This window comes from Lithobates pipiens, unplaced genomic scaffold, assembly GCF_037356315.1.
Source record: "Lithobates pipiens isolate NorthernLeopardFrog02 unplaced genomic scaffold, aLitPip1_a1.2 Scaffold_3, whole genome shotgun sequence".
NCBI lineage: Eukaryota > Metazoa > Chordata > Amphibia > Anura > Ranidae > Lithobates > Lithobates pipiens.
This window is the reverse complement of record NW_027507790.1, coordinates 40,492,457-40,507,006: the sequence shown is the minus strand read 5'-3', so window position 1 is coordinate 40,507,006 and position 14,550 is coordinate 40,492,457. Positions and strand designations below refer to the sequence as shown.

General features: G+C 47.4%; 1 protein-coding gene across 1 annotated transcript in view; it reads right to left on the bottom strand.

Moving 5' to 3' along the window:
- Positions 1-14,550, bottom strand: part of SLC5A1 (solute carrier family 5 member 1) — a 94,603-nt gene that overhangs the window by 16,496 nt on the left and 63,557 nt on the right. The window contains exons 8-10 of the mRNA XM_077461526.1: positions 14,132-14,352; positions 13,906-14,041; positions 13,708-13,815 (exon numbers count right to left, since the gene is read on the bottom strand). Of these exons, the coding sequence (XP_077317652.1) occupies positions 13,708-13,815; positions 13,906-14,041; positions 14,132-14,352 (465 nt within the window). The remainder of the gene's footprint in view (positions 1-13,707; positions 13,816-13,905; positions 14,042-14,131; positions 14,353-14,550) is intronic.

Here is a 14,550-nt window from a genome sequence, read left to right as displayed (position 1 = left end):
ATGCCCAGAAAGGATTTACATGGCGGAAGGGTGCTTTTCTATGTATTGGACTTCCTATTTTTAGTCCCGTCGTACGTGCTGTACACGTCATCGCGCAAGCTTTCGACGGACTGTTTGGGTATCTGTGTGTGGTCAAGTCCGTTCAGTGGAAAGTACGACGGACTGTCCGTCGGATTGTATGACGAACTAAGTACGCCATACAGTCCGCTCGTGTGTACGCGGCATTACAGTTACCCATGGATAGACTTCTTAAATGCAGGCAGAAAGCCAATTGTGATACTATGGGGGTAGTGTATGTGATCTTATGCTTTTGTAACCACTTTTATATTAGCAAGATGATCAGACCAGTAAGCAAACACTTTCAAGAGCATATTTATGAGATAGCAACCCATCATTTAAAGGCCCCTACAGCAAGGCATGTATACCTACAACATGGCATCGACACCAACTGCCTCAAGTGTTGGGTATTGAAGGTGATCCTCCAGGACAATGAAACTAGGTGGATATGGGAGTTGGAGACTACAAAAATGCCCTGTTTGAATGATAGCCTCAGCTTTGTTCCCTTCTTGAAATACAATAAATTATTTTATTAGCATATTTTTTTTTTTTTTTCAAAAAAGGCCCCTTTTAAAGTAGTTTTTTTCAACTCACTGGATCATGATAGATTCAATTTACTCTAGTTGTGTATTTATAGTAATGTTAGCCTTTTTTTCTAATTTGTATGGTACTATAGTGCACAAGCTGGTCTAGCCACTATGAAATTGGCCATCAGTACATCGACCCCATGGAATATTTTTTATTTAAGTTACTTTTGTCACGGTGCATGTGCGGTGACGACAAATGCGTGCGCTTGGGGGGCACACGATGCTAGCCATTTTAAGTTCAGTTGATACAAATGGTGGCAGATCATACACTCATCAGCCTCTGATGCAGCCGGCTGTGACCCGCGAAACAAATGTCCACCTCTCCACTATGACCTAACGACACTCTATGAGATAGAATCATCCAGCAACGGTTGTCTTATCCACTGGCTCTAGGGGGTCTGCAGACAACAGGATCCAATAAGTATACAATATCTTCTTGGATGTGGGACTTTGTGATCTGTTTTGAAGTCTTGACCTTGGTGGATTACTATTGATATCTTTGGAACATTGATTGGAGTTCTTGGACTGTTTGTTCCACCAGTGTGCTCAAATTTACAGTGCGAGGGAGGAATTTAAGGCATGGAGACTTGTTTGGGAACAGTAGTACACATTTGATCCTCTGTTGAGGTTCCATAGCACATTGTATCCTCAGAACCTTCATTAGTGAACCTCCTCTAGACCACTGAACCATTCCAATCCTGTCCAGATATACATCCTGCTTCACCACAAGTAATTTGCACTTCTTCTACAAACCAGTATGAACTGTGTCTAATTTATCACATCCAGGCGCTGCAGCTCTGGTGCTGTGACATCCAATTAAGGGACTACACTGGAGTGTCCCTTTGCAGGACCATCTGTCCAGAACCACTGGACCCTGAATATACCCCCACTCACTGGCAGTACTAACCAGGGATCAGGACTATGCAACTAAATAGGTCCCTTTTCAGTCATGGATATGACAATGAGGTGGACACATGGCCTTTTAATAGCATGAGTGTTACTGTGTAATGTGGTAAAATTTTATCATAGTTTGTTCATTGTCTGACATTAATAAACATTTTTCTAGTGGATTCAGTGAGTTGAATCAATATTTTTTTCAGGATATATAAAGGTTTAGCTAAATCAGTTTTTTTTATTCTGAGTTACTGTGTTATGTTCTTCACCAATAAGCTCCCAACTCATCTACATTTTGCCTTGAGCACAGAGCTCAAAGGGATATCTTGCAGTACTATTAAATGTGGTATCTTGAGGGTCATTAATCCTTAGTGTTTGATTTAAAATCTCTATAATCCAAATTGAACTATGCTGCACACCAGTGGCAGTGATGGTGCAGCTGAAATAAAATATAAAGTTCCCAAAAGGTATTGTACTACACTGTCCTCCCTTGTCCTTTGGGTGTGATAGCTGGTTTGTTCAGTACCCCCCCCCCCCCTCCCCTTTTTTTTTATCCAACAAAAAAGTTATTTATTGTGCAGAATTGGTATACAAACAGTGTCACCATCACTATACAGTACAGTAGAATGCATCTCAATAACAATAAGCAATTTATAACTTCTCCAGCAGATCACAATATTCCATAAAATTAAGTAATCTCACTCAGTCCCTTTAAGTAGCTCCTAGAATCCAGAAGGCTTTGGTTGAACAGGCCATTCCTGGCTTATCTTGTAGTCTGCAGCTAAGCCTTTCTGAGACTATTTCTGAGTGATATGCTGGATCTTTCCTCCTTTCTCTCTCTCTTTCTCCTCTTGCTTTTTCTCTTCTGCCCCAAAAGGCAGAGCCCCCAACACAGGGGTTACCTTAAAAGGCTGGACCCTGAACTCTGCTCCCAAACTGCTAGGCTTTAGAATATCTATAGGCTGCTTTCCCACATTCTAGGCCCACCTTCCCAGGGATTGGTGGAAACTCGATAAATTTGTCAGACTGCACCTCACTATGTTCTGGAAATTTACAGTGAGTTCCAGAAGACAGGGGGAGGTGAGAGTGCCACAGCCTGTAAAGCACTGCCCAGTTTCCTAAACACAATTAACCCATGCTCCTCTGCCTACAGTGGAGCTAAACTAAATGTACCTATACTTGTAACTGTGAGCAGGGCCGCCATCAGGGGAGTACAGCCGTTAAAACTATAAGGGGCCCGAGGAGCCCACACCAGGGCCACCATCGGAAGGGTTCAGCCGTTACAACTGTAAGGGGCCCCGGGGCCCACCCAGGCCAGAAGAAGGCAATACAGGTGAAGGGGAGCCATGCTGTGCATTACTGAAACAATCTCACAGCGTGTGCTCTCTGTGGCATTGAACTCAAACATGAAGCTCTTTACTTCCACCTCTGGCTACTATGTGCATGTGCACCCCTTGTGTACTGGGATTTTCTGTGCCAGTAACATGTCAGCTTTTTGAAAACAAGCTGGGACCAGGTAAGAAAAAATTCTTTACAAGTAGGGGCTGTGAGGAAAGGAAGGGGGGCTGTTAGCGTACAGGGAGGGGCCAGAGGCTTGTGTGTTTACAGATCTGTGTATGTGGGGGGCTGTCATATATAGAGTTGTGTGTGGGGGTTGGCATATATACAGGTAGTGGTGGTGCGCCCATTAAGGGTACACGGGCGCTGCCCCCTCTCTCCAGCCACCCACCTCTATGTATCATGGATAGATTCATACAGTGCATGAATCTATCCATGGCCACTGTAGCCACCCCCTATTCAGGCACCTGGCCCCTTTTCGTATGCCGGGCGCCTGAATTCCAGCAGCGAGGGTGTATTTTTGAAGCACCTGATTAGAGCCATAGGCTCCAATAGGCTTTAAAAAAGATGAACAGTTCACCCAGGTGTGTTAGAACAGTGAATGAATATTCACTGTTCTAACACTGAACCACCTCTCCGCCAATCAGGAAGCGTGGGTGTGTTACCCATCATCTGATTGGCTAAAACAACAGGCGCTGTGATTGGACACCTGCTGCCCCTCCGAGATAAGGTAAGTGCCGGGCAGACAGCGAGCGGGTGGGGGGGGAGTAACAGTGTTAATTTCTAAATGGGCACAGTGGCTGCATTTGATGGGAACAGTGGCTGCATTTACTGGGCACAGTGGCGGTATTTGATGGGCACAGTGGAGGCATTTGATGGCACAGTGGCAGTGTTTGATGGGCACAGTGGTTACATTTGATGTGCACAGTGGCTGCATTTGATGGGCACAGTGGCAGCATTTGATGGGCACAGTGGCAGAATTTTATGAGCACAGTGGCTGCAATTGATGGGCACAGTGGCTGCATTTGATGGGCACAGTGGCTGGGTTTGGCTGCATTTGATAGGCACAGTGATGGGCACAGTGGCTGCAATTGATGGGCACAGTGGCTGCATTTGATGGGCACAGTGGCTGCGTTTGATGGGCACAGTGGCTGCGTTTGATGGGCACAGTGACTGCATTTGATGGGGCACAGTGAGGCTGTAATTTGTTTGCGCCCCCCCCCGAATATTTTTGAGCACCAGCCGCCACTGTCTACAGGTGTATGTGTGTAGGGGGGATGGTATTTATACAGGTGTGTGGGGGGCTGACATATATACAGGTGTGTGGGGGGGGGACTGAAATATATACAGGTGTGCGAGAGGGACTGACATATATACAGGTGTAAGGGGGGCTGACATATATACAGGTGTGAGGGGGACTGACATATATACAGGTGTTTGGGGGGGCTGACATATATACAGGTGTGGTGGGGGAGACTGACATATATACAGGTGTGAGGGAGGGACTGACATATATACAGGTGTAAGGGGGTCTGACATATATACAGGTGTGAGGGGGACTGACATATATACAGGTGTTTGGGGGGGCTGACATATATACAGGTGTGAGGGGGGGCTGACATATATACGGGTGTGGTGGGGGAGACTGACATATATACAGGTGTGTGAGGGGGGCTGACATATATACAGGTGTGTGTGAAGGGGGGGGCTGACATATATACTGGAGTGAGGGGGACTGACATTTATAAAGGTGTGAGTGGGCTGACATATATACAGGTGTGTGTGTGTGTGGGGGGGGGCTAGCATATATACATATGTACAGGTGTCTAAGGGGCTGACATATATACAAGTGTGTATGAGGGGTGCTGAAAAATATTCAGGTGTGTGGGGGGCTGGCATATATACAGGTGTGTGGGGGGGCTGACATATATACAGGTGTGAGGAAGGCTAACATTTATACAGGTGTGTGGGGCTGACATATATACAGATATGTGTGTGTGGAAGCTGGCATATATACAGGTATGCAGGGGGGCTGACATATATACAGGTGTGTGGAGGGCTGACATATATACAGGTGTGTGTGTGGGGGGGTTGGCATATATACAGGTATGCGGGGGGCTGACATATATACAGGTGTGTGTGTGTGGGGGCTGGCATATATACAGGTATGTGGAGGGGGCTGACATATATACAGGTGTGTGTGTGTGGGGGGGGGGTGGGCTGGCATATATACAGGTATGTGGGGGGCTGACCTATATACAGGTGTGAGGAAGGCTGACATATATAAAGGATTGAGGGGGGCTGAGTGTGTACAGGTGGGGTGGCTGGTGTGCGGATTCAGTAGGATGGCCCATGGGCAAGCCCTGGGTAATGTTGGTGGCCAGGCTCGGGGGGGGGGGGGGTTGGGGTGCCAGGCCTAAAGCTGTGTAAGGGGCCCAAAAATTTCTGATGGCTGCCCTGACTGTGAGGGTGCTACATTGGCATTGCAGTTTTGCCTAAGTTCACCGTACAGGACCCAGTCATATATTGTATCAGACTGCTGACATCGGTACAGTGATGATTATGAATTATATCTGACCCTTGTAATCAAGCAACGCAGAGACTGTAGGTGACATGATTCACATATTAAATGCTACAGAGCTCAATGAGGAAACAGTTTACTTGTGCAAGGGTACTTTATAGTGACCTTCCAGTGAACAAATGCTACTATTTCAGTTACTTATCTTTGCACTTACTGTACATTTCCATCTACTGGATGTCTAATAAAAGATGCAGATATAACTTGCATTCATTTTGTTGCCAAATGATAGAATGAGTACAGATAGCAGCATTCATTAGACGGATTACCTTTTTTGATAATATTTTTAATAGCACAAAATCATAATGCAGTGCATTTGTGTGAGTGACCTGTTCTCTATACAGAGATATTATTTTTTTTTTAAATGAAGCCTTTCTTTAAATGTCTATAATTTTAAAGTGTGATAGTAAGCCATTCAGTATAAAAACTTTTTTGACCGGTCCCTGTTCATTTCATTTTGAGCCTTAGGGAGCTCTGTAACACCTAGAGATTTGAAGATATTTAAAGTGGTTCTAAAACAAAAATTTTTTTTTAGCTTGCTGTCCTCAACCACCTCCCTAAATATGTACCTAAGTTTGTAATTAATCCAGCACTGTGCACAGCTTGATCTCTTCTTTCCTCTCTTCCTCTTCACACAGAGACTCAAGAAGCAGCAGGAGCCATTGGCTCTTGCTGCTGTCAATAAAATGCTGCGAGGAGGAAAATGGGCAGCGCCGCCATACCAAACTGCCGGGGCAGGGGCATTTTGCAGGCGGTTTTAACACTTTTTTGGCCGCCAGCGGGGGTTAAAACCGCCCCACTAGCGGGCGAATAGCGCCGCTAAAACGACAGTAAAGTGGCGCTAAAAATAGCACCGCTTTACTGCCGATGCCCGGGTGCTTTCAGTGTGAAAAGGCTCTAAAGAAGAAGAGAATTGTGCGCTGCATTGGGAGATTTCATAATTTGCCACATCACGAATAGTGATGGACGAACTTCCGACGGGACGTTTTAACGAACGCGGACCTCGAACGCGGCCGATAGTTCGCGAACCGGAACGTTTGCGGCGGGCCCCATTGACTTCAATGGGAGGCGAACTTCGCAAACCTATAGGTCAAATTTGCAGCCACAAAATAATTAATGGCTGTGCAAACATAGTCCCACCACATGGCCAATGACATAACACATGTATGAGGTGAATCTGGGATCGACAACTACAAGCATTCTTTTTTTATATGGGAAATTGTTGTGACAATTCAGGACTGTGGAGCGCATGAAGGCAATGGAGGAGAGGGAAGGTCAGGGACCAGGGTAGGCAAAGAAGAGGGTGCAGGAGATGATCACCAGCAGCGTGACAAACAGCAATGACACCTGCACCGTGATAGAGTCATCTGACACCAGCACCGTGATAGAGAGCACTGACATCAGCAGCGTGACATACAGCAATGACACCTGCACCGTGATAGAGTCATCTGACAACAGCACCGTGATAGAGAGCACTGACATCAGCAGCGTGACATAAAGCATTCACACCAGCACCGTGATATACAGCACTGACAGCAGCACAGTGATAGAGAGCACTGACATCAGCAGCGTGACATAAAGCACTCACACCAGCACCGTGATATACAGCACTGACAGCAGCACCGTGATAGAGAGCACTGACATCAGCAGCGTGACATAAAGCACTCACACCAGCACCGTGATATACAGCACTGACAGCAGCATCGTGATAGAGAGCACTGACATCAGCAGCGTGACATAAAGCACTCACACCAGCACCATGATATACAGCACTGACAGCAGCACCGTGACAGAGAGCACTGACATCAGCACCGTGATATACAGCACTGACACCTGCACCGTAAGCAGTGCCAGGAGGAAGTCAGCATAGCACAGGGATGGTGGGAGCCCCTCATAATGAGCATAGCACAGGAATGGTGGGAGCCCCTCATAATAAGCAGCCCCAGGAGGATGTCAGCATAGCACAGGGATGGTGGGAGCCCCTCATAATAAGCAGCCCCAGGAGTAAGTCAGCACAGCACAGGGATGGTGGGAGCCCCTCATAATGAGCATAGCACAGGGATGGTGGGAGCACCTCAAAATATGCACAGCAGAGGTACAGCCCCAGGAGGAAGTCAGCACAGCACAGGGATGGTGGGATCCCCTCATAAATATGCACAGCCGAGGTACAGCCCCAGGAGGATGTCAGCACAGCACAGGGATGGTGGGAGCCCCTCATAATAAGCAGCCCCAGTAGAAATATGACACCGCTCAACCTCTTCAAAGAGGAGGGTATGGGCATATAGTACGGTGTGCTTTTTTTGGACAAGGAAGTGAGCCAAATGAAGAAAGAAGGTCTCTGTGCTCGATTAAAAAAATTGTTTATAGACATATACATGGTCTACTGGTCACATGTGTTGAATTCCTCCGAGATCCATGCCTCATTAATTTTTAGAAATGTGAGGTAGTTAACACTGTCGTGAGCTAGGCGAGTATGCTTATCGGTCACGATCCCCCCTGCTGCGCTGAACGTTCTTTCGGACAGGACACTGGATGAGGGGCAAGCCAACAGTTCCATTGCAAATTGGGCAAGCTCTGGCCAGAGGTCAAGCCTGCCCACCCAGTAGTCCAGGGGTTCATCACTCCTCAGAGCGTCCACATCGGCCGTTAACCCGATGTAGTCGGACACCTGACGGTCTAGGCGTTCCCTGATGCTGGATCCGGATGACACCTGTCGATGGGTCGGCTGAAAGAATGACCTCATATCCGAAGTCACCAACACATCTTCAAACCGGCCTCTTCTTGCAGGCGCTGTTGGATTGGTACCCGCAACTCCTTCTCTGGGAGTGGGAATTGCTCCTCTGCCAGCGCACGCAAAAGCAGAATGCAGCATTTCTCGAAGCAAGGCCTGGAAGTGCTGCATTCTGACAGCCCTCTGCGACGGCTGTAACATTTCTGCCATTTTGTGTTTGTACCGGGGGTCTAAGTACGTTGCCACCCAGTATTGGTCCTTGACCCTTATGCTTTTTATACGGGGGTCCCTATTAAAACACTGGAGCATGAAGGCCCCCATTTGCACTAAACTGGAAGCGGTGTGGTGGCCTGGCTCCTGCTCATCATCCAGGATAATGTCGTCCTCTTCATTCTCCTCTCCCCATCCACGCACAACAGGGATCCCAGAAAGGTTTAAAGCATGCTCTTCTTGCTCCTCCTCATCCGCCCCGGCACCATCCTCCTCTGAATCCTCTTCAGACTCCTGTTGTTGACTTGTCTCAGATAGAGTAGCCCCCCCTGGGAATTCATCCAGCATTGCGACTTCCTCATCTTCCCGCTCCTGCTCCTCCACAGCTTGATCAATGACACGACACAATGCACGCTCCATAAAGAAGGCATAAGGTACCATGTCACTGATGGCGCCATGGCTGCGACTGACCAGTTTGGTGATCTCCTCAAATGGGCGCAGAAGTCTACATGCGTCGCGCATGAGCAGCCACTGGCGCGGTGAAAAAAAACCCAGCTCCCCAGAACCGGTTCTGCTGCAGAGTTCATACAGGTAGACGTTAACTGCACGTTTCTGCTGGAGCAGCCTATCAAGCATATAGAAGGTTGAGTTCCATCGCGTCGGGCAATCGCAAATAAGACGTCTGACCGGCAGATTGTGTCGCCGCTGAATGTCAGCAAGGCGAGCCATGGCCGTGTAAGATCTTCTGAAATGGGCCGAGATTTTCCTTGCCTGCCGCAAGATGTCCTTGACCCCAGGGTATTTGACAATGAATCGTTGCATGACCAAGTTTAAGACGTGTGCCATGCATGGCACGTGCGTGATTTTGCCCTGTTTCAATGCGCTAAGCAGATTGGCACCATTGTCACACACCACTTTACCAACTGTCAAATTGAGCAGTGTTAGCCACTGATCTGCCTGTGAACGCATAGCTGAAAGGTGTGCCGGGCCAGTGTGGCTCTTGGCTTCCAGGCACAACAGACGCAGCACGGCATGGCAACGTCTCACCTGGCATGTCGAATAGGTTCTGGGGAGCTTGGGCGGCCCAGCGGAAGAGACGCTAGCAGCGGAAAAGGAGGAGTCAACCGAGGAGAAGAGGGAGGAGGATGGAGTAGGAGGAGGAGGAGAAGAAGAGTCAGGCCTGCATGCAATCCGTGGCGGTAAAACCAAATCTACACGGGTGCCACGGGTTACATGCTTGACGGCCGTCAGAAGGTTCACCCAGTGGGCAGTAAAAGTGATATACCTTCCCTGCCCGTGTTTGCTAGACCACGTGTCTGTGGTCAGATGTATCTTGGCACCGACACTGTGTGCCAGAGATACATTCACTTGCCGCTGAACATGGCCATATAGCTCTGGGATGCCCTTTTCTGAGAAATACTTCCTTCCTGGGACCTTCCATTGTGGTGTTCCAATGGCCACAAATTTGCGAAAGGCCTCCGAGTCCACCAGTTTATATGGCAGTAGTTGGCGGGCTATGAGTTCTGACAAGCCAGCTGTCAACCGTTGGGCAAGAGGGTTATCCGGCGTCATCATTTTTTTACGCTCGAACATTAGGCCCACGGAAGCCTGCCTTTTTGCAGAAAAACGTGAGCTTGGCGTGATGGAAGGTGGAGTGGAGGACAATTGTGAGGAGAGAGGAGAAGGAGAAGTAGAAGACGAGGCTGGACGGTGAGAGCCTGCAGTGTGGCTTTGTGTGTTCGTTGCTCCCACTCGGCTCGTGATGGCTGCCCATGTGCCTTCTTAAGGCGGTCGTCCCTAGGTGAGTGTTGGGCTTACCGCGACGAATGCGTTGACTGCAAAGATTGAAGATGGCAACGCTATTGTCAGCAGCGGACACGTTAAAAAAAGCCCACACTGCGGAGCCATGTGCCGGTGTCCTGGGAGCGCCAGATGTGACCGTACATGGTCGATGACTCACTCCTGATACATTTGCAGTCTGCTTTGTCCCTCCTGTGCAATGTAAGTTATTCCTGCTTCTCCTCCCTATCTGCTGGTCCATATCTCCCTCTGAACTCCCCTCCTCTTCCTCTCTTGTGGGCGCCCACGTGACATCACTAGACATGTCATCATCGACGTCACCTTCCCCACCGCTATAAGTAGAGATCTCGGAGTAGGCAGCAACACCGGGGACCAACCGCCTCCTTGGGCTGATCTGGGTACTGTCGTCAGACTGCTGAGTAGCGGTTGTTGCTACCTCCTCTTCCTGATCCAATACCAAGAGTGGCTGCGCATCAGAAATGTCCTCTTGATATGGATCGGAAAATAATTCCTGTGACTCAAGCGGAAGGTATGTGGTGGTGGTGGTGGTGGTGTTGGTGGTGGTGTTGGTGGTAGTGTCTTTGGGGGTGCACATAGCAGAGAGTGAAGAAGATGGTGCAGATCGAGAGGATGAGGAGGGTGCAGAAGAGTAAGGCTGAGCGAGCCATTCAACCAAGTCTGGTGCGTCCTTTAAAGTAATTGAACGCACCTTCTGCAACTTCCCACTTTGGCTCAAGCCTGTTGCTCCTGCCCTACCCCTACCACCCCTGCGGAAGGGCCTGCCTCTTCCTCTGCCTGTCATTTTTTAAATTACCCTGTGACAAAACTCTCAGTCCCTATACCAATGAAGGACTGCTGCAGTATAGGGCAGCGGTCAGCAGTAGTGCACCTCAACCCTATGTATTGTGGACCTATACCAGTCCTTATAGAATAGCAGACTGTACCTCACTCAACCCTATGTACTGTAGCACCCTAGACAGACCAAGTTACCAGTCCTTATAAGGAGCTTTGTGGACCAAGTAGGTTGTGTGTGAGTGATTAGCAGACTGTACGTCAGTCCCTATACCGATGAAGGACTGCTGCAGTATAGGGCAGCGGTCAGCAGTAGTGCACCTCAACCCTATGTATTGTGGACCGATACCAGTCCTTATAGAATAGCAGACTGTACCTCACTCAACCCTATGTACTGTAGCACCCTATACCTTACCAGTCCTTATAAGGACTTTTGTGGACCAAGCAGGTTGTGTGTGAGTGATTAGCAGACTGTATGTCAGTCCCTATACCGATGAAGGACTGCTGCAGTATAGGGCAGTGGTCAGCAGTAGTGCACCTCAACCCTATGTATTGTGGACCGATACCAGTCCTTATAGAATAGCAGACTGTACCTCACTCAACCCTATGTACTGTAGCACCCTAGACAGACCAAGTTACCAGTCCTTATAAGGAGCTTTGTGGACCAAGTAGGTTGTGTGTGAGTGATTAGCAGACTGTACGTCAGTCCCTATACCGATGAAGGACTGCTGCAGTATAGGGCAGCGGTCAGCAGTAGTGCACCTCAACCCTATGTATTGTGGACCGATACCAGTCCTTATAGAATAGCAGACTGTACCTCACTCAACCCTATGTACTGTAGCACCCTAGACAGACCAAGTTACCAGTCCTTATAAGGACTTTTGTGGACCAAGTAGGTTGTGTGTGAGTGATTAGCAGACTGTAGGTCAGTCCCTATACCGATGAAGGACTGCTGCAGTATAGGGCAGCGTTCAGCAGTAGTGCACCTCAACCCTATGTATTGTGGACCGATACCAGTCCTTATAGAATAGCAGACTGTACCTCACTCAACCCTATGTACTGTAGCACCCTATACCTTACCAGTCCTTATAAGGACTTTTGTGGACCAAGTAGGTTGTGTGTGAGAGATTAGCAGACTGTACGTCAGTCCCTATACCGATGAAGGACTGCTGCAGTATAGGGCAGCGGTCAGCAGTAGTGCACCTCAACCCTATGTATTGTGGACCGATACCAGTCCTTATAGAATAGCAGACTGTACCTCACTCAACCCTATGTACTGTAGCACCCTAGACAGACCAAGTTACCAGTCCTGATAAAGAGCTTTGTGGAACAAGTGAGTTGTGAATGATTAGCAGACTGCAGCAGAAGGGCAGCAGTCAAGTATAATATTCTTTCTATATTTGGAAGAAAGAATATTATACGTGTACAAGCCTATTACCATACCACTGATACCAGTCCTGAAAAGAACCTTTGTGGAACTAATAGTAACAGCTACTGATTAAACTGACCCTCACTGCCTGACACACTGCTTCCTGCCTGTCCCTATATAAACTGACAAAACAGAGGCTGCTGGAACAATAACTGGTTACTGGAATAGCACTTTTGTGGACCTGATAGTAACAGCTAATGATTAAACTGACTCTCCCTGCAGCACACACCGTCCTGTCCCTTTCTTTAAACTGACAAAAGACACTCAGACTGCTGCAACAATCACTAGCACAGCACTGCCTATCCTGAACTACACCTAACACCTATACCAGTCCTGAAAAGAACTTTTGTGTACCAAATAGCTAGTGATTTGGGTCACTGTAATCTCTCCCTGCTCCACACAGCAACCTCTCCCTATAGTGACAGAAGAAAGAATGTAAAATGGCCGCCGGATCGGGTGTATTTATAGGTTAGGGGGAATGTCCAAGTGTCCATGTGCTGTAATGTCTCAATTGGCTGTCGTGTACCCCATGTTGGATGTGTCATCATAGGTCAAAGTTCTTTTACACAGTAAACGCGGAAGTCTGCCGGGCGAACTGCGCCAATAGTCCGCCGAATGGGCGGACCGCGAACAGCCGAAATTCGCCACAAAACGACCGCCGGGCGAACTGTTCGGCCATCACTAATTACGAATGTTAATTCTCAATTACAAACTCTAGTTTACAAGACCGACCACTTCTGCTTCCGAGCATGCGAGTTTGTACTTTGGACTTTTGTCCAACTTGTGTACACACGCTCTGAAAATCCGACAACACACATTTGTTGGCAGAAAATTTGAAGACATGCTAGCCAACATTTGTTGGCGGAAAGTCTGACAACAATTGTTCGATGGAGCATACACACGGCCGGATTTTCCGCCAGGAGCCTGACACTGAACATTTCCCGTCGGAAAATCAGATCGTGTGTACAGGGCTTTAAGCTGCACATATCGTGCAGTAATTCATCCTCAAATTTCCCATCTAACATGTTTATATTATGGATTAAATGGCTGGAAGGCTGCCAAGTCACTGCTGGGAGTGAGGAAAAATATGGACTGAGCTGTTGAAAATTAAGGCGTTGTTGCTGTATGCTTTGTAAATAAATAAATTACTCCACAATTTTGCAGCTACAGAGGTCAGTGAGGGCTTGCACTCATAGATCATGCACTGCTTTTTAAGAATATGGAAAACTTTAAATATTCATAGCTATAGCAAAAAGTTGCTTGGCAGATATAATTATCAGGAATGTCTCACCATCTGGCATCAAATCAATAACCAACTTAGGGTACGCAATATTTGTACATCCAACTTCGGTACCACAGTATTCTTTACACCTTTCTGGCACCACACAAGCTATTTCATCTGTAAAGAGAAACAATGCACATGTAAGCATCTTTGTGTCTGTAAACTATTATTAGAAATATTGATCGAGGTCTTAAGTAATGCCTTTACTTGTGTACAGAATGCGACTGATCATTCCTGGGAACACCATCAGGAACATGGGTAAAAGTTTAAGATATCCACACAGCACACAGCCAGCCTTGACGTGTGACATGTTTTTGGCCGAGAGACATCGCTGTACTATCACCTGGTAGAAGAAAACAAATTTTTGTTGACCTTACATTATTTTATTAACAGTAAAGGAACAACACCTGTGTTCATGGCTTATGTAAATTACCTGATCTGTACACCAGTACCACAGGGCAAGGATGCTTAAACCGAAGATTAGACCTGGCCATGGCATATCTCCTTTGATAGGATCCCGGAAAAGGTGGAAGGCATCTTCCCGTGGAGTGTAGCATTTCGAGTCAACCGGTGTGCCATTATTTATAATCTCAGTGGGAATGGCAGCCATGTATTTAGTCATAAAATTTTCATATCCTCCAACTTCCTTGAATGCTAAAAAAAATAGTTTTTGTACTTAGTAATAACATAACATGACGGTTGACTATAAGCTCAGTGCAGAAGTTATAAAAGTTCATCATATTTTAAACAATAACATAATTTAACACTGGTTATACACCGTACAATATGGTAGGTTGGAAACCCAGTGCAGTCATTCTCATGACGCGTACACGCAACTGGACTTTCCGGCAG